Source organism: Nesoenas mayeri (genome assembly GCF_963082525.1).
Source record: "Nesoenas mayeri genome assembly, chromosome: 9".
NCBI lineage: Eukaryota > Metazoa > Chordata > Aves > Columbiformes > Columbidae > Nesoenas > Nesoenas mayeri.
Genome location: NC_137557.1, coordinates 25,613,741 through 25,640,923, shown reverse-complemented (window position 1 = coordinate 25,640,923; position 27,183 = coordinate 25,613,741). Strand labels below are relative to the sequence as shown.

The 27,183-nt window shown below is 38.4% G+C and overlaps 2 protein-coding genes across 2 annotated transcripts in view; one reads left to right on the top strand and one right to left on the bottom strand.

Moving 5' to 3' along the window:
* COL4A3 (collagen type IV alpha 3 chain) overlaps positions 1-13,171 on the bottom strand; it is a gene marked incomplete at both ends in the record, with an annotated part of 59,245 nt that extends 46,074 nt beyond the window's left edge. The window contains one exon of the mRNA XM_080349803.1: positions 13,088-13,171. Coding sequence (XP_080205929.1) covers positions 13,088-13,171 — 84 coding nt within the window. The remainder of the gene's footprint in view (positions 1-13,087) is intronic.
* Positions 13,172-18,782: 5,611 nt separating this feature from the next.
* The window catches only part of COL4A4 (collagen type IV alpha 4 chain), a gene marked incomplete at both ends in the record, with an annotated part of 63,185 nt that continues 54,784 nt past the window's right edge, over positions 18,783-27,183 (top strand). The window contains 3 exons of the mRNA XM_080350115.1: positions 18,783-18,838; positions 20,260-20,299; positions 22,342-22,419. Of these exons, the coding sequence (XP_080206241.1) occupies positions 18,783-18,838; positions 20,260-20,299; positions 22,342-22,419 (174 nt within the window). The remainder of the gene's footprint in view (positions 18,839-20,259; positions 20,300-22,341; positions 22,420-27,183) is intronic.

Genomic DNA, 27,183 nt, shown 5'->3' with positions numbered 1-27,183 from the left:
TTTTTCTTTTGATCTATTAACCAATAATTTTCTGATTTTGTGACTGCGTTCACCTTCTAACACTGGTTTGTGGTACGTATTGCAATTACAAAAGCCCTTCAAGTTTGTTGTTTTTTAATTCTGGATGTTTCTTGAGACAAGCTGTGTGACAGTGAGTGCCCTCACACAGGGATGTTCCCACCCCTGGGCTATAGCTGCTACCATCATGTCTGCGTCCTCAAGTGAACCTGGAGGGCCCCCTTGCAGGGCTGAGTATTGAGTCCCTGACCTCAGCTGCCAGAGTATGGCATGGCTACCTAGGAGCAGCTTTGATTTGGGAAAGTTCATTGATTAACCAAGTATAAGCATATATTCAGTTTTTTATTGTCCACACTTAAGTGAAACAAACAAGCAAACAGCCCAAATAAGGATATTCGGTATGTAACCGGATGGACAGTATGACAAAATTAGCAATCTCATGTACTGGGTGCAAAGTGCATCTGCAATCTTGGATTAATAGAACACGTAACCCTTCTGTGCTCTATCCCTGCTACAGCTGCTGTGCACTCAGCACCTGAGCCACCCAGGCTGGCTGGGATAACTCTGTAAAAGACTCTTCTACACTCATGCAGACATATCCTATTACAGTGGAGGGGAGGAGAAAAAAATAATCCTTTGTTAACAGGAGTATTATACATACTAAAATATCATTTAGGGTATTGAAGCCATGTATTTCATAAAGATGTGGAGTAAACTGCATTTACTGTCCTTCTTTGTACACTTAAGTTCTTCCTTTTGTTTTTGAAGCTCTTGCTGAATTACTTTTTTCAATTGCACCACTGTAGAAAGAGGATTATTTTTCAGTTTATCACACAGATGTATACTATGGTATAGTTCCAGACAATAAGGAGGGGACAAGTACCACATTGGTTATGAAGCTATTTTTTTAGGTTGCATACAATTCAGAAAAGCAGTGCTGTATTTTCGGTTACAAGATTAAAGTCTTTAAAGTGGTAAAATATGAAATTTCTATTTAGATCTTGAAGACAGAATTAATTAACCCCTACAGCTGGCTAACACAACAGCAGCACTGTTCCAAATATATAACTTTTCCAGTGGTGTTCTCAGGAAACAAAAGACAGAGGAAAAAAATATTCTCTGTTACGTTTTAAAATGATGTCAGATTGACATTAAAATTAAATTTTCCTGTAGCAATCTGTTCAGGTAAAACATGTTACAGAATTAAAAAGCATCTTCCCACAAGCTAGGATTGATTTCTTCTATCTTTATAATCCATAACTGAGGTATGTGGTACCAGCTAGCTGCCTTCATTTCTTACACAGTTCATGGTGTTGGTCTTTTTCCATTGATTGCACAAGGAAACTTGACATCTACTTTGGACTACTCATCCAATCTCTTTAAGTGTCTCTTTTAGGATGGAGGGAAGATGCTGCAAGTACTTGCTGTTGTCTGTGGACTAGGCAATTACTGACAGTAGCTGTCTATCTTTTAGGTGGCTGAAATTAGGTGAGATAACACCAACTATTAATTTAAAAATAGGTGCAGAGGGTATTCCTCAAGCAAACAGCTATTTAAACACTCATTTCCAAAATAAAACAGAAATCAGAATCAGTCAGCCATGAAAAGCAAATCCTTGAAGAAATTATTGTCTGTGTTCTATAAATAGATTAAGAGATGATTACTTGAAGTTTCAAGATGGGTTTTTAAAAACTTGCCAACACTAAATACTTAATTCTTTGACAATTTAAAAAAGATGTTTTCTTCCCCTGATCCGATCGCTAGAATTCAAGTGGTGCTGCATCAGAAATTCGGAAAACAAAGGTAACATGTAAAACAGAAACTATGTGACTATACTACCTTTACTGTTATTTTAATCAATTTTATTATTTCACCAGAGACATAGGAATAAACACTAGTGTAGAATTAACAAACAGTACCCTGATTTATCCTCGGTGAGGTCTATCAGTTTGGGGCTGGGTAATCTAAATTCACCAAGTAAGTTATATGACAGCTATCTTACGCCTTTAATCATAAATACCAATGATAAAGTGAAATGCATCACAAAATGAATTTGATACAGTCTATATCTATAAGACAATCCATTTTCTCATTTCCTAATCAATAACAATACCTTCCATCCCAAAGTATTCTCTTCAAAATAAATGACACAGGTTGTTGGTACATTCCTGCTAAGCAGCATAGAAACGGTAACTGTTCAATGTTCAGCATCTCAAGGTAAGCTGTAAACACAGTATACAATAAAAGTAGTCTTAAATTGCAAGCACTGAATTTTACTGCTGTACAGGGCTGGTGAGTGACTCAAGCTACCACATCTTTAAGGCTTGCAAATGAAAAACTGTAAATTAATTATAAGACCTATGAGACCCATTTACTCAGCACTCAACTGCAGAAGCAAAGATTTGGCCTGCAGATTTAATAGACATATGTCTGAGTCCAGGAAAGGTGCTGTTTATTGAGGAAAAGATACTTAGACTAATTCAAATTCTCTGGGTTTCTTCATTGTAACTGGGAGCACATCCTGGCTGACCATGGAGAGCTTTTCTGAGAAACAGCCCCAGTTGACTTCTAATCTACCTAGTGCCAGTTATTTACTATTATAATTCTACAAACCTTCATGGAGTTGCACCTTATTTCTGTCTGTAAAAGTAAAGCTAGAAGCAGATTATTTCACAGTATTTTTATGCAAAGCACTGTTTTCAGGACACATAGAGAAATCACCAAATGAAATTACTTTCCTATCATAGGTATAATCTGCAGAAGACTTGATACGGATAGACACAGAAGAAACTTTTTCTTTTAACTTACAATCACAGATAATTCAATGTGAAGCTAAATGCATGAACATGTAGAAAGTTATGATGCTACATACATCACTAAACAAGGTTATTAAACTATTTAAGAAAAAGAGCTTTTGGTCTTCAAGAAGTCATAATGCTTAGAATGTGTTTAATTTGCCATTAGTAAGCTTTCAGATCAATTCAGGTCTTTTCATGTGTGCATATCACTTTAAACTAAACTGAAAAGTCCAAAGATGATTTTACATTACACAGTCAGTTAGCTGGATAATACTAAATATTTTGGCATATGATATTTACATAAGATTAGATTCTGCCTTCTGTAAAGGAGCTTTGAACCAAAAAGTCATTGCTCACTTACACTACTGGATGTTTCCACATCCTTGCAAGATGCCTGCAGCTCCTTTATCAAAGGACTATAACAAAACAATAGTGTATTGCCAATTTGTACAATAATGAAATTGATTATTAGTTAATATTATTTTATTCAAAATCCTCACAATAACATCTACACAAGTAAATGCATTACCAAAGCCAGAGGTTTACTGTGTGATTTCAGTTTTGTGGTTTTTTAATAATCATCTACATTTATTTCAAATATTTAGATATGGTAGATGGCACTAGATTTTTGATCTAAAAATCTAGACCAAAGGATAAAGTCTTTATCCAACACTCTTGGAGCAACTTACAGAGTAGCTCCTTTCAAGGGTGTTTTGAGTGATTGTTGTGGTATTCTATGTTCTTTAGATAATTGCAGTTGTACACACTGAAGCACATTTTCTGCAGCAGTTTATGTTTTGTTCAGGGAGTGCGGCCTTATCTATAACACCAAACTGCCCTTGCTACACTGTGGGATTGGATTCTGTGGGGGTCTGACCTTTTCCTGCCTCCAATTCAGAGACTAACTTAAGCAACTCCTTAAAAAGTATTCTAGCCCTCTCCTTCATTGAATCCCTCAGAGAAATTACTAAGAAAGCAGAAATAACATACTGCAGACTGCACTGTCACCTATACAAAGCTTTATACAGGTTCAGCATGGCACCGCTACTCCCACCACTGAGTCGTGGCAATGTGATCTGGGGTGTCAGAGAGGATCTCGCACAGCTCACAGCACTTTGTCAACAGAGCTAGTTACATGAAGTATGGCAGAGAATGTATTTGGGATGTCATCAAACCTGAATATGTCAAGGGATGTCACAAAGCATTAATGTAAGAAAAAAAGAAAGCAATGATAGGCATTTCTATCAATAGCACAGGCTTTGGCTCCTGTCACATTTGTGGGGCAATACACTCATACTGCAATTAGTTTATATGCAGGAAGATGGGGAACAGAGAAACAGCCACTGAAGGTGATGAGCCAATATTTCTTCATTGATCTCTTTTTGGAATGACATATATGATGACAGAACAGTCAGAGTATTTGTTTGCTTTTACAGATCCAGAGAAGATCATCAGAGTAGGTCAGCTATGATTTCAAAATACATATTTGTATTAAAAATACTGCATCCAGGACAGAGAGGCAGCAAAATGTTTTGCTTCAGGCAACAGTCACCTTACTCTTTATGTTTCAGATGAAGACGACATCAAGATCACACAGGATGATGAGTAATGAATACATTCAGATGAGAGCTGAGATGAAATTAAAGGTATTCTGTAGGAATATCATAATCTGGTTGCAGTGGGTTTTAACTTTACACTTCTGGCCTGGCTGGCTTTTAATTTCATGGATGAGCTCCACTGATACCAGAAGTAAATTCTGGTTAACATAAATGAAAGATGACTGTGCAACATGAGGAATTTTAAGATGAATTAAAAGTAGTGCAAGTGATATCCATTAATTACTGTGGACAGCAAAAATAGCCCAGGTGTCTTCTCTCAAGTGAGCAGTGAAGCTGTCACTTTCCTTCATTGGTGGTTCCAATGGCTGATCAGGCTCATTTTTAAAAATGCAAACCTGATTTTTCATTTAGACTTGATTTTATAAGCATCTCACCTGTCCTGCCACTAGTTCTTTACCTTCTAACTTCAAGGATCACTAAATTAGAACTCCATAAAATATGGAACAAGCCTTATTGGTTAAGATCCATTTTTCTGTGATGCCAGTTTGTTTTGTTTGTTTTTTTTCTTTTCCATCTTTCTGCTCAGCAATGGTATCCTGAGCAGCCTACAAATAGAAAGGACCACTGTGATGACCTGCATAAGTGGAAGTAAATTATCAGTTAATTTCCAGTTTTCTGTAATTTCCCTTAAATTCCACTACTTATTAAAAATTATCTATCAGTGAGCCAGCTCCTTTAAGAGTCTTGATTATGAATTTTCAAGGCTGCTGACACACTGAGATTTCTGAATTCTTCCTGAGCTGTCTCAGTGCAGAGCAATCACTTTACACATTCCAGCTATGTCTATAAACTACAACTAAGCACATAGAATAATATTGCTCAAATAGCTGATGTTAATATAGCTTAAAACTACAAGGGCCCATTTCTCTAATGTTCTCTACTACATGTTTTCTATTACATCTAATGAAAGTGGGTGTAAAGCATTATGATTAGAGTACGTGGCAAGTTTTGCTTTAACATTTATCTACAGTACAGACTTGTGTTGGGGTAGGTATGCTGCCATTTCTGAAGGACACTATGGTGGTAGCTAAAGCTCCTACCTTGAACACAAGTTATGTTTTTGAAAATTATCCTAACCTGCTCAAGCAGCAGATCTGAGAGCAGAGCTGTATAGAAAAAAGTTCCCACTGTGAAAAGGCCATATAAAGAAAATCTCTTCTTCTGAGTCTGATGCACCTGTGTTAGGATACTTAGCTAGACTAGCACAGTCAGTAATTCTATCTAGACATGGTTAGTAGATATGTGACCCTGGCAGCATATTCCTCGTGTTGCACAACCATATATCACCATGCGTACAAGGTACTGGAGAATAAAGTCCCCTCACTCCAAAACATTGCTATCAAAACAAAATACCAGTCTCACAATTACAATCTGTATACTAAAAGTTTTTCATGCATTCTAAGCATCAAACATGAATTCATTAAAATTATCAAAGACCACGAAGAACTTGGTGTTTTTTTAGTGATTGCTGGACCAGTACAACAAAACCACATTATTAAGCCTTCAGTAAGTATAGACAACATAGAGCAGAAATAGGAGATGATGAGATGAAGGAAAATATGTCAGTTCCCAAACCCTGAAACATTGTGTAGTCACTTGTGAACTGGAAGGCAGCCAGACATTCCTACCTTAGGAGACTCCTATTAACTGCCACGCATGCTACCAGAACTCCCCACATTTTGCCTATCAGTTGAATACCTAGCACCTGACAAAAACTATTGTATTTTGACTTTCCATTATAAAGAAATACACCTGTAACTTTAACTAATAAACAACTTGGTCAATAGTGTCTAATGTAGGGAGATTGGCTCCCAAAGGACACAGTGGAAGACAATTGTTACGCTACAGACAATGCAGTAGTTGAATAAGCTCCATTAAACACTTGTGATGGGAACCTTGCTCGGGAAATAACTACTGAATCAACATCCCTCCTTGGTCACAAGGGCCTTGTATTACCACTTCTGTGCTGCTCTCAGTGTGAGTGCAGAGGAGAAGTCCTGAGCATTTCCGATCATAGAAAAACCCTTCATAATATCTCACAGAAACAGGGTTTTGTGTCAAACTTAGAGACAAACAATTTGTCACCACACAATGTGAACACACATGTGTCACTGAAGTTGTTAAGAATTTCCTTACTTTCTGTCCTTAATTGTAAACTGTCAGGAGTTCTTTTGGAAAGGATTTGTTCTTTTATATAAAGATATATTTATAATGGTAGTTGCAAACCAACTGTGGTATGGAAAAATGGAAGAAGCTGCTGTAGATGAACATTTAAGCAATTTTCTATTGTGTGAAGGGAACATGTATGAAAACTGTTTTTCACTTCAGAGACAAAGCCATTTTGAGAATCTTCTCTTAGTTTTTAATGCAAAAATCTGTTCAATAAGAACTTCATGTAACAACAATTTTGTAGTGTTAGCCAAAGCTTATCATTATAACTATTTATATCTATAACAATTAAAAAAAATCAATATAAACTTCAGGTAAAACAGCATAAAAAAAAGATGGAAACAAAATTTTCATAGAACTTTTGGTATCTCTTGCCTATGTTTAAGTGGAATAAACTATGTGCTTGGGAAAAAATAAAAACACCAAAAACACTAAACCAAAACAAAACCCCATGAAACACCCTGCAGTTCTTTTTTGGTAACATACTTACTGTATAGCATACATTTTTTTTTGCTGTGAACAAGCCTGTCTGTATGGAATTTCCAAGAAACTACTATGACACAACTGTTAATACTATTTTTATGGAGGCACACTGTTCTGCCATCTCGTCCACAGTTCCACATACAGCTCCCATGGTGCCAACCATATTTTTTTCCAAGCAGATACAGTACACTTAATTATATGGAGCTTCTCCCTTCTCTCCAACTCACTGACAGTAAAGAATTAGGGAGTGCAAGAACAGTAGGGCTTAGCAATCTTCACTGTGCCTTTATGTTATCATCATTGCATTAGGATAAAACAGATAAAAGGTTGTAACTTAAAATAAAAACCCTACATCTTGAGCTCTCACAAACTCGAGTAGTTCATGAGCTCCGCACTGATAACCACTGAGGCCTATGTTGTAGAACCTGCCTAGAATTACTCAGTATCTATGTGTGTAGAGCTGGTAAGTTGTGTGCCGTTTCGGAAAACTCTAAGTTGAGGTTCTCAAGTGAATCTCTGGTTTTGGGGTTTTTTTAATTGCTTTTGGTCTATAAACAGAAGATAGAGAATTACTCCCGTTTAAGTGGAGAGAAAGATGGTTTACTTTTTTTCTGCTAAAATGCAGAAAATTTTGATACTTATATTTATGACAAGTGATATCTTACTCTACAAATAATCTCAATAGGATGGAAGTCACTGTGATGAGGAGTATCAAAAACTGGACCAAACTGTTCACGATATATTCAGGTGGGTAAAATCTCCAAAGACAGACCTATAAACCCGACTTCTGTGGGTTTCTTCCCCTGACCTTGAACAGGACATGGGGACAGCAGAAATAAATATTGTTCTCTTCCACAAGGAAAAACGATTAGGCAATTCAGGCCACAGAATTTTGTTTTGTATAACAAACTCTTAAGGCTGTTTAATCAGCTTATTCATCCGTGCTCTTCCTAACAGAGGGTCATCTTGAAAGAGCAGTCTAATAACAATGAATACACACCATTTAACTAGTGAATTTTTGCTTACCTACCGTAATATTGTTAGCATTACATCACACAATTTGTATTTCTTCCTAACTGTTGAGTGTGGGAATGGTATTCACTAGAACTGTTGTCTCCTCAGGCCTGTATATTTGTATATTCCTAAAATTCCTGGTGTGCATCTTCTGTTAAGTGGTGCAAATAGCAATGAAAGCAACAGTAGCTTGTTCAGAGACAGCTTACTGCACTTGTTTTGGTTTCTCCTGTTTTGAAAGGCTCTGTGATTTCACAGATTTAAAAAAAAAAAAAAAGTTACTTTTTCTTGCAGCTTCCTCCAAAATGATCTGTGGAAAAATGGAGCATAAAGGCCTAGTTAAAAAGCATTCATTGAAACAGGCCAAATGGAAAACCTGTAAACCTGTGAGACTTGTACCCTATCACTAAACTGTGTTAAAATGGAACTTTTTCAGTGTGTGCACAAGAGACTAGGGCTGTAAACAGTTAAGAAGAAAAAAGCCTTTTTGTGTTTTGCTTTCCTCCTAGGCTCCTGTAATCCATGCCAACATACTAAGCCTTCTAGTATTACTTTGTCAGGCAGTAGGGTGAGAATGTGACAGCAAAACAGATGACCGGACATCCCATACTAGTTGCAGTTAGTAGCAAAGTATTTTGTTTCAAAGACACTATGATACATCAGCTCTAGGTATTGCAGAAGAGATTGCTAGCACAGATCTCAATATAAAATGCTGTTTTAGCTATATGAAGTGCAAAGTAATACAGAAAGAACCAGCATTTGCCTGGCTACTTTGATCATTTTAATGATATTATTCAGTCACCAAAACAACTTGAACTACAGAGTTTTGCCTAAATGTGTATTGTATTTAATTTGCAGATTTGTTCAAAAAAGGCTATACATCAAGTGTTAACAGTTCAGTTTTCACGGGTGTTTACTAAGATCACCTAAGGAGGTTCATCATTTTCAGTTGTATGATGCAGCAGACACATATGCACACAACATTTCATGGCCATCTAGGCAAGACTTCATGTGGTGCGAGACAGCAGAACTCTGTACATCTTGATCCACAAACATTAGGGCAAATCTGCTAATTTATGCTCTCTTGACCCAGTAGAAAAAGCATTGCTCAGCAGTGCTCCAGCACAGGCCTGTTTCTCTGTGGAGATGATGGCTGAATTACAACTAATTATAGAGGCAACCAGGATCAGAACAGCCTAGCACAAATTGGGCCCACTTATCAGAGTAACACCACTATGGACTTCAGAGCTGGGATCATATTAACCAAATCAAAGAGTGTACTTCACAAAGGACTTGTTTTTCTAACACGCTCAGTGAACTCTTTTGTATATTCAGGTGCACATCTCCTCAACTGCCTTACGCGACAAAGAACGCGGGCGCTTCCAAAGGCCACAGAGAGGGAAGATTCTCACCGTGACACTTTGTCCCTCCAACATTTTGATTCGTAGTTAAACAAAGCAATTCCGCCTGCATCTCATTCTTAGTAGCCTTGGAGATGCTTATGGCTGAGCTAGTATACTGCATTATTTTCCTTCCAGAACCATGTATTAACGTTAAGATACATTTCAAACAGCAATATAGTTTCCATATAACTAGGAAAAAAATATTGCATCACGAAAAAAAGAGTAGTTCATAGGTATTTCCATGCACACTCTAACATTTGTAAACAATGAAATTAATTGGCAAATATGAACACTTTCATCTGGTCACAGACAAGCATAAGCAAGAAAGGGGATGCAAAAAAGATCTCCTCAAGTCTTATAGTCACTGAGCTTGTTATCTCCCCTCCTTTGCCAGCAGCACATGGTGAAAAAATAAAAATAATGGTGCCAGAAGCAAATAATGAATATAGAGCACTCAGCTTTATCCTGTGAGCTAATACAATGCTGCAATTGTATTACAATGCAAATAAAAAAATGGTAGCGAACACATAGTGCAGCTAACTTGCAATCAAATAATCTTGCTCAGGTAGAAACCTTCTTTTCTCCTGTTCTGAACACATGCTAACATGACACCATAATAAAAATCATCAATGCCACCATGAAGCAGCATCGATTCAGTACTAATGAACTTAATCTAGGTAGTTTTCTTATTAGTGCTATTTGAAGCAGCAAATTCCAGGGGACGTTTTTAGATTAGTGTTTAATTTCAAGACATATGAGTACACGGATGGTATCAAAAGACAGGACACACTCAGGAGAATTAATTGGATTGCACATGTGCATCAAGACAGCTCCAAGTGCTGCTAAGTAAAATTACACAATGGGAAAGCTTTTTTTAAAATTTTCTGAGAAGAAAAAAATAGAAACAAGGAATGAGAAAGATCTAGTTCCCTGAGAAAACATATTGTTGTTTTTTATTATTCTTCTAAAGTATTTAAATGAACAGTGGAAAAATCCTAAGAATTAAAACATCAGTATTTGGAGTGAAGGAATACATCAAGCAAGCTGAAAAGCTTTTGACATGGGAAGATGCTACTTCTGCTGAGTTTTCAGAAGATGTGATTAGAGCGTGCCAGTGGCCAAGAATGCAGATAATAATACTCCCTAGCAGGTGCCAGAAAGTTCAGGCTCCCAAGGGCACGGAAGTCTGGACTCTGTGAAGGGCTGTGAGGATCATAATTTGCTGTATAAACAGCAGCAGGCACAAATTAACAATTTTCTTTCTTGTCTTTGGAAATAAACTACTTATTGAGTTATTAAGATAAATACACTCAAAACTTTCCTATGTTTGAAGTATTTTTTTAAGTTTATGCATACAGCAAAAATATTGCTTGCTGGTCAAATATCAATTTATTTTCATATGAAAGTGTAGCATGATTTTAAAACACAAAGAACACCCATTTCTTTGCAATGGACAGTCCAGCCAAGAGACAATGATATATTCATCAATCATTTCATGTGAATTAACATTAGCCACTAATATTTAATAAGGAGCGTAGATAAAATTGCTTTTTAAAAAAGTTTTTATTTCCTTCATCATCTAGAAAACTTTGTTAGGCTTTCTATCAGCATTAAATAAAAATTATGACATTTGAATCTTAAACTGATGTGTTTTCTGTTGCAAATCTAGTCTAATCTCAAACAACATTTGAGATCCACTTAATTTTCAGAGCAACACTGAATCAATACATTGTGTTCAAACTTTGCTTAAAAAGAAAGATTTCTGCAGAAGACACTTCTTAACATCCCAAATCCTTTATTTACGACCAAAGTGTAAATAAGGATATAATAATGACAAAGCTCTAGAAAATTGATATCTCAGAGCTTCGCGATCTACCTTAAGCATAAAGGCTGCTAATGATCTAAGGGAGAAGAGTCTGCAAGGTTGGCAAACACTCTAAGATCCTACTGAGGTTGCTAAAAAGTGCTGAAATGCTTTACTGGGCCATATGTGGGGTCTTACTTGTTGACGTACCTCCCTTTACCTTTCTCTGTAGATAAAAACACAAAACAGGACAAGATCAACACAACCAGAAGAGAGGCTTAGAAGAAGTCTGAGCGTGTGTGTTGGGAGGGGTTGGGGGGAGTTCCTGCACTTGTTAATAGCTGCCCAGAAGCATGTACGATGATGTCTGGCTCTTGGGAGTAACAACAGCAATGGATGAGAGGTACCAACAGACAAAGAGAAGAACGGAATAAAGAACAGCAGAGTGGGTAGAGGAGAGAGACAAGTCTTGAGTTTATTCTTCTTCCACATCTTGCTTTAGAGTAAGGATCAGAAGTAGGCAGAGCCTGAAACAACTCTGCAGAAAATGTGTGCTTTGCAAATAGATCTGCTACCTCTGTTTTACACAAGAACTGAGAGGTATTTTAATTCCATTACAAGTAAAACAATTAGATCTTTGTTAAATCACCAACTTTGACTGCAAATTAGAGCGCCTTGAAAGAAAATACGCTTGCTGAGGTGCTTATGCTGTTTCCAGACACTTTACCCAGAACGGGTTAGCGGAAGAACTGCAATATTTTAGAAGAAACATTATTACTAATTAGTCTGCTTTGAATAATTACAGCAGAATGTGGCTCTATTTAGCAAGAACAAAGTAGAAAATCAGATTGTTTTCTTACAAAGGTGAACTGCATAATGTTTTGATAGGCAGTGAGGATTTGGAGTTACTGTGTTAGAGCTTTACTCACACATACAAGGAGAAATTAACACTGTTGACTATTAAGGGAGAAACAGAATTTGAAATGTACTGAAACTGGCGGTTTCTTGTGTTTGATGCCTATCAGAAATTTACTGAAACTGTCAGTTTTCTGTTTGGTAACTGTCAGAAACATTGAGAGCTACACTGACCCATCTGCCGTCACAGCTGACTGCTCTTCTCCCACTTGGGCATGTACAATCTAAAGATTATAAGAACAGCAAAGACTATGCTGTGATCTAGGAGAATTTATCGACTGAACGGTGATGCACACTTATCGTTAAACCTCAAAGACAAGCTGTAAAGTTTGTCACGAAGGCGGCACAGGTGGTCCAGGCGATGAGCACTGCTCTGAGTGTTCACCTCAGAGACCATCCACACCGCGCATTCCTCGCCGCCCGCACCCACCCTCTCCCCGCGGAACAGGCCCTCGGCCAGGCCTCCCCATTCCCTCACGGGACCGCTCGGCGGGGAGCGGGGGAAGCCGCCCTGCGCCCCGCCGCGCATCCCCTTCGCACCTGAGTCCGGCGCTGAGGAGATGCCGCGCGCGGGCCGCCCCGCCTTCGCGTATCCCCGGCTGAGCGGCGCAGGGTAACGGTTCCTCACAGGCGGGCGGGATGCGCCTCACCTCACCCTACCCGCTGCCAGGTGCCTCCCGCGGCTGAGGCGTATCGTTTTGAACACAATGAATTCACCTCTTCTTCCCAACAACTTACCAAGACCAAAATGCAGCGCGCTGGCAGAGACGGCCGAGGAGCGGAGCCTCTCTCTGCCCCACGCACAGCGCGGCCGCTGCGGGAGCCCGCGCCGCCGCCCGCCGCCCCAGCCCCGCGCGCACTCACCTCAGCCGCCGGGGCGCGGAGCGGCCAGAGCAGGGCGAGCAGCAGCAGCGGCGCCAGGCGGCCGGGGCAGCCCACGCCGGCCATCCCCGCGCTCGGCGCTGCCTGCGCGGCGTCCCGCGGAGCTCGGCCCGGGGCGCTCGGACTCTGCCCCCCTCCTGCCCGCGGCTTTTGGTCTGGGGGCTCCTGCTTCGCACCCGCCTCGGCGCTCTCAGCGCCCTGGGGTGGGGACACGGGCCGGGGCGGGGCCGGTCGTGCCACCCCTCTCCTCCCCTCTCCTCTCACCCCCGCGTCTCCTGCCTCAGGCAGAGCCGGCGGCTGCCGTCCGTCCGTCCGTCCTCAGAGGGCATGGAGTGACCGAGGAGCCGGGGGCTTTCCCGCCTGGGAGCTGAGGTGAGCGCGGCGGAGGGGCAGCCCGGGGTGGCGGTGTCTGGCGCTCGTCACGGGCCGTCCCGCCTGGCCTCGGCGCCCGCCAGGGCCGTGCAGCTCGCTGAGAGGCCAGCGGCGTCCCGGGACAGCTGGCGGTATCCCAGGTTGCTGGGCTGTCACCGTCCCCCGCCCGCTTCTCCCCCGCCGCCTTGAGGGCGCAGGTGTTCGGCGCCGCCCGAGCGGCTCGGGCTGCGCGGCGGGAACGGGGACCCGCCCGGGCCAGCCCCGGGCACGGCGCGGGCAAGGACGCAGCCTGGGGCTGCCTGTGGCGGAGAAAAGGTCGGGCAAAGCGGGGCGGGAGCGAGGCGAGAGGCGGCAGCCCTGGGTGCATGGGCGAGGCGGTGCCGGGTGCGGCCGGCGGCAGCCCGAGCCCTCAGCGTCCTCCCGCCGCCTCCCGGGCGCTCCCGGGCACTGACCAAGCGTTTTCCTTTCAGAAACACTTCGCTCTCCCTCAAGTTTTTTCTTGAGACAGCGAAACCAAGAAGTCCCAGAAGGGACAAAGTACTGCCGACTGCATAAATGGAAATTAGTGAGAAATGTTTCTCCCCAGGCTTTCCATATAGTTTAGCGTGATATAAAGTTTTACTGAATGGAAGTGTGATTTGTGAAGTGTTGGCAGTATGTAAAGTTTATCACATTTGTTACTGACAAAGATACTACATGTTCAAGGTAACATCTCAACGAATAAGGTGCTGTTCTGAGATGGTGCAGGCTGCCCACAGCACCTTATTATCTGTAGTGTTTGTGCTCTGTAGGAAAACCTGTGTTACAGGTTTTATTAAGCACTACAAGTGATACAGAAAAAGCAGCAATATAATATACAGCGTGTTCAAAAAGATGGACCCAGTTGAAATCAGTGTATATCTGTGACCATGAACCGCCCATGAATCCAACTCTTACCACTTGAAAGGGCAGTGCATAAAGTTTCAAATGATTTACCGCTTTATGAAACCTTCTTACTGCTTCATTAAACCATTTGTAAATATTTGTGTAATTGTAACATGTTGCCATTGTGAAATATATTGCTTTGAAATTGGGTCCATCTTTTTGAAACACCCTGAGTGTATATAAATCTATTTAGGACTACTCATGAGACACAAATCTAAAGCCTTTCATGAGCATAAAAACAACCACAGCTTCTCTTACAGGCATAAGAGTAGACCTGGATCTTCATTCAGTAGAAGTTACCGTCAACCCCCTATGAAATACGCTGTGAAAGCTAGTTAGTAGAGGCTACTTTTCCCAAAAGTTTGGTACTAGCAGCAAGAACACATCTCTGGAAGAGCAGAACACTATATTCAGTGTCAAAGATCTTGTACATCAGCACAGGTGTTATCACATTGGCTCTAAAATCACAAACATCAGTGAAAGCAAGCTGGCAGGTATAGGGAGAAGGGGAAAAAAAATCCCATTTTCAAGCCAGATTGATGGTGACCATGTAGAAGAAACAGTATCTTAGGGATAAAACCACTAAACTGGTGCATTTTATTTATCAAATTCTTAAGCCTGTCTACTGTAACAACACTACATTTTTTTAGAGCAGGAATACTGTAATAAGGATAAAAATGGGGTCTACTGTTGTTTATAAGCTGTAGGCACCTATAAATTTTAAGTACCTAAATCTGCCACTGAAATTTAACATGAGAATAATTGGTGTTAGACAGAAGGTGGCAGAGACTCATTTATACAAAAGCCAAAACAAAAAGTTCTCTTAAGACAAGAAGGTCAAAGTAAGCGAGACTACAGTTAAAGAGGGTGGTCAGTCCTCAGAAAGGACATGAATTCAGATGCAGGATGAACACTATAACTCTCACTGAGTAAAGAAGATAGTACTTAAAAGGAAAGCTCTTGAATACTAGGCCAAAGAAATATTGGAAGAAACAGAAGAAAGCAGGCAAACCGCTGTTAGGATAAATAAAATAATATGTGCAGAATACCTAGTGAATGAAATACTGCTATAATAAAAAGGTATTGAGTCAGTTTTCCAATGATGAAAACCTTGCATGGGACTTTCAAAAGAAGTCAGCAAGCACAAAGCAAAGATGGGAAAGTGCTAATAAGGAAGATGCAAAAGAAAGTCCTCTTCACGCCCAGCCTTATCCCAATACCACCTACCTATTTCACTGACCTTGAGCAGCTAGCTGCTAAGGAGTGTGGCGCAGCTGGATGACAAGTTGTACGTTTGTTATAGTTAAGAAACACCAAATAATGTTGCATTATGAGGTTGTCACATAAAAGCACATATGCCTTTATGTGAACTTCTAGGACAGGTGACTTCAAAGCAGCACTGAGCTGGAACAAAAGTGAGACCAGGCACTAATGTTCTCTCTACTGCTTGTTGCTACCATAATTGACAGCGTCTGTCCAAAGAAAGTCTATGAAACCTTTCTGCAGACTGTGTTGCTGATACCGTTGTAGTCCGTAATATCTTCAGAGAGCTACAAACTCAGAGTCTTGCCTGGCAAAACAGCTGGGCAAGCAGGCTTAACATCAGTTGTGTCAAAATGTATACCTGTATCTGCCTGTGTGTACTTTAACAAGAAAGCACTAGTGCATGGACGAAAGGGAGGTCAGCCTTAATACTACAATAGAAAGCTGCAACAAATTAAAGTTTGAGGTTTCTTTTAACAGTAATTGATATTTAATGACTTTAGCTTTGATTTGTTTCGTCAGTTCACTATGTTAAAGCAAGGATAACAGTGTTTTCTCTTTTTACAGATACGGCATATTTTTGAGGGAAACATTACAGTTATATGAATTCAGTTTAAAGCGCAAAGTTTCATCAGACACTGTAAAAGTAAAAAAGGCACTTGAGGAAAAGGGTGAAAAGAGTATTGAATATATCCATCATGAGTAATGTAGAAGTCCTATGGAAAACAGCATATACATTCCTATACTTAAAACAACTATCCTAATCCTCTGCATAAAATAACCACATTAAAATTGAACACACAACCCTGATTTTTATTTCCTAACTTTCGAGTCCTTGACTTGAACTTCAATGGCCTTGTAACACATGATTTTGGTCTTGTTCGATGTAATGAGAATGTAGTTAGGGCTGCTCTAATATTTTATACCTCAGTAACTGTAGTTGTGTGTCTGCCTCACACTATGGTTCATGTCCAGAGTTCCTAGGAATGAAATTGTCTTCCTTCTTGGTCCTTGTCAAGAAACTAAACATCTAAGGTTATCCTCCCGTGAGAGCTTTTCTTCCTTTGGCATTTGAGAATTTTATGAGCCAAGGTTTGGTGATACTTTTGTAAAATCTATTCCTTTGGTGGTATTGAGTGTTTTATTGTGGGCATATTTTATCTTCTTTTGAATTAGGTAAGAATTCAATTGAGGTAACTTGTGATTACTACAAAATATAAAACATGAGATCAATTAGATAATCTAAATAACACTTTGTAGTCCCTATACTATTGCACTGGCTGCCAAACACTTCAAACTATAGGAAAGTTGTTCAGATACTGATGGGTTTTCGATAGCCATGGTGGAATAGCAAGTAGAGTGGCTTAAGTCTTCCAGACGTGCATTAAGTATGGTTTCAAACTGTGTCAATGGATTGGATCAAAAATAGATTTTATTTTGAAAATAAAAGGTTCTCTGCTAGTACGAAGCAAACATATCAAATTTCAATTTCCATTTGATTTTCAGAAGCTGTTTGGATAATTAAATAATGAGATGGATAAGGAACAACAGGAACAAATTTCTGCCAAGTCTAGCACTATGACTGGCTTGGATTTTCCATTTGAGGCAATGCATCCCTGCAGTATTTTATTGCCTTACAATCTTGCTAATGTTATTTGTATTATTAATGTAAAAAATCAGTCAGGTAGGAATGTTATTAGAATATTACGTTATTATTAGAAGTGTTGTTGTTTGTTTGTTTTCCTTTTTTATTTTATTTTTCTTTTAAGAGATGGGGAAGTAGGCCACAGAAGGAGACCAAGAGTTTGGCAGGTGAATGGAGTACTGTACACACAGAGGGTGTGATCTTGCGGCATGGATTGGCTGCCCTTGGGGTTTTTATTCAGAAGTCAGTGAACTGTAGCTATGAAGTCTCTTCTTCATACTGTGGGATGTGGATATACTGTGCGCACAGAGAGGAGTCAATATTACTTATAGATTAGTTCTGGAAAAAAAAGAAAGATGTTACACTGTCTAAATAATAGAAAGCAAGACAGTAATGTTTCAGGAACTGTATACTCATTTGTTTTACACAGAAGAGATGGCTGCTTGTTGAACAGCTCTGAGAGAGCAGCTAGTTTGCTGCAGGTTCACATCTTTGCTCCCTTCTCAGTGAGTGGTTGTCTTGCTTATTCAGGAAACTTCTCCAAAGGAAGCGAACCCCTGTCAGTTCTCTAGTCAGTGTTCAGTATCCTCAAAATTAGCCTCCCCACATTTGGAAGACTACAGCACTGAAAAATAAAAGCCTGTGATAATTTGTGCTGTCCTAGGAAAAGCCCAGCCTCTTAAGCCCTCAGTTTGAAATAACCACTATGAGCCATTTGCCAGATGCGCCTTATTCCAAAGGATTACAGGCTTTTTTCTTATTTTGAGGATGTAAAAGTTTGCACAGGAGAGGGCCATTTCTCTGGACTTGTGAAGGTTGAGCTTATACAAAGATCAGTGCAGCACGTTTGCAAATAAAACTACATGAGTCAGAGGTCACAGATGCACTGTGTAGTTAATTTATGCATGCAAAATTTCACACTCTAGAGCTGTAGAGGCCTTTGATCAGTCCTGTGCTTAGGGCTTCCAGCTTCCTCCATTCTGGCAAAAGCTGTGGAAAAAAATGGTCTAAAAATAAAGCTAAAAAAAAAATCTAAGTAGCATTTCCAATGGTGTCATCTATTTATGAATATGGGTAGAACTCTTAAGCTGAAAATGCTTGCATTCTTATATATTCTTATATACTTATATTCTGCATTCAGAGTAGTTCTCCTTTGCTCAGTTGTATGTGCAGGTGCTGGTCCAGCCCAGTTTGCAGAGGAATAAATAAAATAGGAATAATATAATGTAGTGCCAACATAAAGCTGTACGGTATGACCTGTGTAAATGGTTAAGACATATTTTGGTTATATGGTAATTATTCATGTTTGTACATCAGATGCATATTTTAATATAAACAGGTTCAGAGGGGAAAAAAACCCAACAGTATGGAACAGTGTTTATAGACCATCCACAAACTGAAGGAAAAAGAAGATCTGCTGTTTGAAAAAAGAAAAAAAAAAGTGCTGCATATACAGATCCTGAATCAGCGTGAATGGCATTAACAAAGGATTCGTTTGAACGGATTAAGTGGCTTATCACAGCTGCCTGGTGAGTTTTACAGATCACTAAATTTTTTAACTAGACTCACTGAGATATATTCTTAGCTATCAAATTAACAGTAATAAGAAATCACCAGTTAAAGAATTTGTAGTCTGTCATACATTTGATAAGCTTATACAATAATTTATTTGATTTGATTTTGATTTCTGGTCTATAAGGATCAAACCATTTACATTTCAGGTACTATGCTATTTAAATAGTAAGAAACAGGAACTACAATTCTGATTCTGTTTTTAAGAGGCAAGATATTCCTACATTCCATTGATGATCATATTTGAAGAAGAAAAAGTAATGACCAACCCAAACCTGAATTCCTGTCCCAGAATAATTTTACAGATGAGGAAGAATTATTAAAAGGCATGAAGAAAACTTTTAGAGACTATGATGATAACACCTGCTAGCAGCTGTGGCAGGAGTTCTTTCTAGAGGAAAATGATCCTTAGGAAGAGATTAGGATCAGTGTGGCCAGGAATTTTCAGAGTAGCGTGTGGGATCAATGATTCCATGTCTGTAATATCTTATAGGACAAGTCATGTAATTTTCCTTCTTGCTTGAGGTCTTTATAAAACTTCATGCCCCAAGCTCTTTAGGAATGTGAAATTATGCTTTTCTAGCTGGGAACCTAGCCCAGCAAAGGTGCCTTGCTTGAACCTGGTGCCCTTGCTGGTAGGCAGTCCTTCATTGTGCTAACATGCCTGAACTTGCTCCAGTGTCTTTTTCATGTTTATTTGATTCATGCAAACCCAGGCTGCTTGTTATTCAGGTGTTCCCCAATGTAGCAGCCTTTTATCCCAGCCATCTCTCTAGGGTAGCTCTTCCTGTCATTTTTCTGCATTATTTGTCAATGACTTACCTCTAACAGTCTTGTGTTGATTTGAGTGCATAGGCAATGTCTGTCTGGTGCCAGGAGGCAGGGATTTTGAAATGACAGAGAACAATCTGGCAAACACATGCCTGCTGTAAACAACTGGAAAAAGGGGAGACTCCAGCATTTTACTACTCTCATTGTAAAAAAAAATATTCCTTATATCTAATCTAATCTAAATCTACTTTCTTTTAGTTTAAACCTGTCACCCTTTGTCCTATCACAACAGGCCCTGCTAAATAGTCTGTCCCCATCTTTCTTATCGGCCCCTTCTAAGTACTGAAAGGCTGCAATCAGGTCTTTGCGGATCCTTCTCTTCTTCAGGCTGAACAACCCCAACTGTCTCAGCCTTTTTTTTTCATAGCAGAGGTGTTCCAGCCCTCTGATCATTTTTGTGGCCTCCTCTGGACTTTCTCCAACAGGTCCATATATTTCCTGTACTGAGACTTAATCACACTTCTCACTCTTTAGAGGCTACGTTTTTGGTGACAGCTGGATGGTAGAAGTGTTATTTTAATTTAGCTTTCTCCTTCTTTTAAATCAGGTGGCTGCTCATTGTTTTTTCAGCACAAGAAATCGATGGGGTAAGTGACATTGATACGTACTTTACAGATAGTTGATAGGATGGTATAGTTCAAGCAAGTAACACCATATACACAAACATGATCTGTAGTTCTGTGGGATAACTGTGATGTTTCTTTCAGTATTTCTGCAGTTCTCACTTTCCTTTCTGTTCATTTTGCTCAGCTTTACTATATTGTAATTTTCTGCTTTGTGTTCTTCTAGATTCTAATTCTGGCAGCTTTAGATGCTTTTGGAAGCTGCATGTAAAAAACCCTCTCTCACGCACTGTCCCTTTCTCATTAAGTCCCTTCAATGGTGCTACATTATAGCATATGTGAAACTCATTCTAGCATTCAAGCCTTTCTCTGTATGCTAATCTAGATCTTAAACTGGCCTCCTTGTACATTCCCATCTCTCTGAAGCCAAAATTTCACATATAATATAGTCTCATTATCTGCTTTATTTTCCTCTCTGTACTCTCCTCCACATTAAACTTAGGTTTGCAATGCATTCACTGAAAATTCTTTCAAGTCTGTCCTCTTAATTTCTTTCAAATATTTAAAAGCTCTTTTTTTTTCTGTTGTTTTCCCCCTGAACTCTTACTTTTTTAAATTGAACTGCTGAAAAGTTAAATATTAAAGTATTTTTTAGAAATAAATGTGTTCAATTAGAACAAAGTGTAACAGCTTATATGTTACTAGAAACTTACATTCCATAGATATTTCAGTAGAGGCAAGTTTTTAATAACTGAGAGACTAGTGTGGAGTAGATTAGTAATTTCATGGGAAATTCAGTGTGTGAAAGAGAAGCAGTATGTGAGAGAGACCATCATACCTTCTTGTTTTGAGGTTTGGGAGTAGCACATATTCTAAAAATATTGTAGATAGAATTAACAGAATTTTTCCTCTTTATCTAATATTTATCAGTGTTTTCTCCTTGAAAAACTGAAGTATGAACCTATTGTGTTCTGTCAGTTATTAAAACCAGTAACAAAACAATGTTGACCTTGATAGAAATGAGCAAATATTTTCATGTTATCACTGTTTACTTGTTTACCTAATTTATACTTAAATATTTTAAGCCCTTGCTATCCTTTTCAAAACCACTTTGATATTTACACAATTTTGTCAAAAAAATAATGTCACCTAGTAAACATTCCAACCATCGAAGTGCATTTATAAATGCATATGGTGTGTTTAATGGGTATATGTTTAACATTACACTTTGAGTAATAGAAAAGAACAATAAAATTATGTTCACTTACCACACATTACATCTACTGAATTTACATTTTGTTGTTGTGTCCTCGAATATGCTTTTTTTCCCATTGCAATTTGATGAAACAAACTAGTTGTTTTTTGCTATTAAGAAGGCAATGATGGGAAGTTTTAATAATAGAAATAAGTAAATTAATGGTAGACAATGCATAATTACACCATGCACATACTTCTTTCTTTCATTTAATAGACAAGGATTAAATACAAGGCTTTATCATGGCATAAACCTGTTGTTTTTCAGCCTGTTTTGCCTTTTATCGTTTAATCATAATCAATCTCCCAACCTAATGTAATGGGTTTCAAATTTCACATTATTACAAATTAAATTCTGACTCTGTTAAAATATTTCTAGATGCAGCTGTTTCCTTAGTTGTATTTAGCTGTAATACTTAGTATTATTTAACATAACTTGCAGGCAATGTCTTTCACCTTTTACAGCAACAGTAATAAGCTTTTGTGTATTGCTTCTATTTTGACAGCATATTTATGCTGATGAGAGGTCCAAGATAAGGAGTATATTAAATGTAGTATTGATGTCTGTATTCTATTAAGCAGGCATTGGACAAGGTTTGTATGTGTCAAGCTGAAGATCTACACGATATTCTGATGTTTGCTGCTATGCCAAGTTTCTTCATCAGCAATAAATTGCCGTGTGGTTATACAAGTGTAGCCAAATCTTTTGCCTTAAAAACCATCTAATTGGACAATATGTCCAGTTGACAATATTTGTTGAAGTGATTGTTGTCTGTTATATATTAATAATTCCACAAACTTTTAATTTTTAGGGAGGATATGCATATATTGACCCATGTGGAGGACAGGATTGTTCGGTTTGTCGGTGCTTTCCAGAAAAAGGATCAAGGGTAAGCGATGATTAGAACTAACGATAAATACTGTTGTAAATACTGTTCATTTTGTACACATTTATGTCAAACATACTGAGTTTTCAAAGCAGCAATGTTCAATAAATCAATATTTTGACATAAAGTCTGATACAGCAAACTAGCATAATACTCTGACTGATGCAAAGTACAGGTATAATCAAAGGACATTAAGACTGTAAACAGATTTGCTTGTAAATTAGGTTTCTAATAACCATGGTACCTTTTTGTGTTAAGGATTCTTTGAGATCAATCTAACAGTTAAACAGTGGTAATTCCTAATACATGTAAGTTTAGAAATCCATGCTCCTTTTCTACTAAGAGGTTGGTTAAAAGAGGATGTCTATGCCATTTACTAGTTTTACAAGAATGTAGGTATTTCTTATTTTGGTTAGGTGTTTCTGGAAAAGGTTGCAGAGTTTTTATTTTACTAGCTTAATGCACTAAGTATTAAAAAAAAAAAAATCTGAATTATCTTTGCCTTATAAATAACTGTAAAACATTGAATGAAGCCAAGGCATTTTCATATTATACACTAAAACTAGTAACTGTGCATGTTGCTATTTGTTAATGGAAATATGGTCCAGTGATGACTAGTTTGTTATCTTGGCTGCTCTTTCTCGAAGTACATCTGCTATGTAGTGATAGCAAACAATTTAATTGTTATATGAGGAAAGGATTTATTTGGATACATTCCCTCATTAGTGAACAACTGAAAAATTGTCAGTTAGTGATGGAAATTGTTTTCATTCAAAACACTATTAATGTTTAGCGTTGGTGGGTCAGTTTTTAGAAGACCTGCACACCCCATTTGCTTGTGTATAACCTGAGCTGCCACAAAAACAAGACACACCTTTTCCTTCCTGTATGTCTGCAGTTAGCTGTGTGCTTTGCTGTGTCATGATCACTGCTCTGATGTCCTTGGATGCTATCCTAATCCTCCAGGATTATGTCTATATGAAAGTCCTCCATGCTGTAGGATTTTCATAATAGGGGCCTAGGATGTGTCTGTCTCTGTAACACTGTGTTAACAAAAGGGCATCCCAGGAAAAGTATTCTCACTAGCAGCATTGCAGTGCCTCTCAGTGCTACTGAATAGACTGTTTTGGATATCCAAAACGTGGTCTGAAGTGCCTTTTAAAAACAACTGACTCTGAAATTAGAGGAAATTTCTCCTACTTCAGTTTTGTCACAGTAGCCTGAAAGTTCTGACTTACATTCCCGTAATCAGTCAATAAATACTCACTGCTGTCGTTATGGCTCTTTCCTGAACTGTCTTCCCCACCACAGGTAAACTGAGCTACAATTCATGCATTTGCAGTTAGTTTTCTAAATACTTCCAAGATTCTGGACCTAAGTGCCAAATACAAGTGTCATAAACATTTCAAAATAAATTCAATATTATGCAAATGTAAGTTTGAGAATTAAACCATTTTCTGAAACAGCTCTAAAATACATATGCACGCTGATGGATAAAGTCTCTACAATGTAATGTGAATTTAAATTCCATGCAATAATTTCTACTAATCAATATACAAGAAATACAAATACTTATCAGACTGTACATGAAATATGGCTTAATTACATACCATTTCAGATAGATTCCAAATATTTTCTGTACTAATGTGTGGTGGTGAATTATTTTCTATAGGATTACTTAATCCTTTTTCATCCTACAATCCTGTTGATTTCTAAATTTTTCTGTGTTCTGTCTTTACACTCTGACACACTAACTTTGCTTTCTTAGCATTTGTGGAGACTACCCATAACAAAACAAAAGATTTGTTTATCTTATTATTAGCTTCCTAGAATGCAAAACATCTGCTTTATCTACTTTTCTGTCTGAATCCTACTCCCAGGCTTGTTACTCAGGGTTTCCTCAATCCTGTCTTTAAAGTGCAAGAAATAAATGATCATTGGAAACCTCTGGCAGTATATAATATGCAAGCCTAAAATTCCAGAAGCGTACAGTTTATTAAATAGTCCATCTCTGTAAAGAAGCTGAGATAAGGGCAACAGTATAAACTTGATTGCCTAGCACCATATTTTTTCCTTTTTCACTGTTTAGCACAGGCTAGCTGTCAAAATTAAGGATGAGCTTGCTACCTCAGTAAACATTTGCTGAGAGCACAAAAAGATTCTAGAAAATACATGTACTTGCTGGCAAAACGCAATGGAACAATAATCTCATCCAGACCAGCTGGAAATCCAACCTTACAGCAGTGCTCAAAGTTAAACCAACGGCAGTATCAGGGGCTTTTGCAGAGCCTGAATGAGAAAGACAGCATCTGAGTGAGCTATATCAGTAAATTTAGTGAGTTACATTTATATATGTAGACTAGTCCACCTATCTTTTAATTTTTTTTTGTTGTTTATTTTTTAATCTATTTTACCAAAGGAAGTCAAATGTGGGGTATTCCCTTCATGATCTTCCACTGAATGTGGTAATCTAAGACTTACAGGGGAGCAAGGGCAAGTTGTCTCGTCATTGTACTGCTGAGGTATCATTACATTAGAAACACACAAGGTCAGACCTATTATGAATTGATTAAACGTGTTATTCAAACTCTTCCAAGAACTGCAACCAAATCCGTCATTAGACTAGCTGGAACACGACCATTTGTATGTTATTCTGAATTCTGGTGTTGGCTGAATACTTTCAGAGAGAGTTCCAGTTTCAATTGAAAGTTTCTGTTAACTTTTATCTCCCCTAAAAAGTGCACTGGGGGAGAAGCTATTTAGCAAAGTGTATTATTTGTAATACACCTCGTGGAATGCATAGGAATTATTATCCATAGGAAAGGTGGTCATTTTGTCATATTGTAGAGTTTGTGCTAGACAGATATCATAGGTCCAACTTACAAGTGATAGTTTGACATCTGAGTAAGAACCTAGCAGTTCATTTCACACATTGCTAGTGGTGATTTTCCTAGATCCTTCTCCACACACTAATGAAAATGAGATTTTTAGAGAACTCAGAATATCTGTCTGCTGATAAAACAGCAGTTTTATAGTTTCAAAGTCAAGGTGTGCCAATCTGATAAGGGTTTCACTTTGTCAGGAGATTGTGAGGAAAATATTGTTGCTAGTTCCATTTGAGGGATTTCTTGTTGACACATAAACCACTATGACAGGTATTTGATGACATTGCCATTTTACAGGGTTTTTTTTGAGTTTCAGTAAAAGCACTGCTCACTGGAATTTAGCTAGTAAAGTGAACAAACAGGTTATTTCTATGTTTGGAGTGGACTCATAATCAATCTGTAACAAAGATTTCTACTAAAGGTAGAACAGAAGTCTTAGAGCTGAAATAAATCAGCTTTGTTTATTTGTAGTTACCGATCATAAGGGAAGTGAGTTTACATTTTGTAAAACTAAAAACATTGTAAGCTGTGTATGACATAACTGTAGCCCTCAATGTCTCTTGACTAAAATAGTAAAAAAATAGAGTAATAAGAGAATAGAACCTAAAATTAAACTCCTAAATAATATTGAGGTTGTGAGTTAAGTAGAATGGCTGTCAGGAGTGTGGTGTACTCTGAAGTTTCCATAGGAAAGGAAGACCTCCAATCTTGCCCTACTGTCTTTGGCATAATGACCTTTCTTCCTATCTATTTTTCTGAATGCAGTTTAAGTATGATTAGTTAAAGCTGTGGTTACCAGGACAGTGTAAGAACACTGTGCAGGTGACTGTGAACACAATGGGAATTAAGACTTTCTTATAGTTGCCCGTCTGAAAATCTTTTGAATGTCAACATAGAAAGCCTTCTTCATTGTAAGTGGACAAGATCATTGAGGTTTTAGTTACAGAAAAGATGACCATGGGAGTAAAAAAAGGAAACTGCCATGGCCATACTTGAATGTATTGAAACTGAGTAAGCTGGAAGAAAAGTAGAAGCAATTAGCTGAACTTTTATTTAATATGTATATGATACTAGTATACTTATGCATTGGTTGCTATATTGGGTTTTAGAAGAGCTTGTGTACCTGTTGATTTTTATGTTTCTCAACCTTAGATGACGCTGTGCTATAAACAGAGTTGCACTACTATTCATTAGTAAGAAATCACTGAAAAACATTCTGGTCAGTATTGCTAGTAGTATATCCCATTCTGATATCATTACAGTTGTCCACATCACAATGAAAGTTCAATTTCTGTTTAATTTGGATTACAGCCTTGTTGAAATTAGTTTTACGTTATACTATTTATCTCTTGTTCTTATGTTACAACTCAAAAGGACCCTTTCTTCCATAGGACCGCTAAACTGTGCTGTTAAATCTCTTTGCTCATACTGTGTGCTACTATACATACTCACTTAAGAACTACAGAACAGATAAATGAGGGGAGAAAGTCATTAGAGAAAGTAAATATACCAGTAAGCGTTCTACATGATTCTTGGTGCCAGCCCAGAAGAACTGAGACACTCTCTCACCTCTTCTTTCCCAGTCAAGATGTGTGGTCTTCCAGGAGGCAGTAGCAGTTAATGTTTTTAACTAAAGGCACACAGCAACTTCATTGCTTTGAATTTCCCCTCTCCCCCTTCCTTGTTGGTCTCCCATAGTTTGTGATTTTAATTTTCTCCTGCTATGTCAAACAGACAGTGAAAGCTTTCCTTCATTTCCCCCTCTTTCTCTAACTTGGGAAGCTGTTTCCTTGATAATTCCTGCAGTGTTGTGTCAGAGGCCTCCAAAAATTCTGGCTGCTCTAACAGGATTTAGATAGTTAAAAAATTGTTTGTGGTTAGC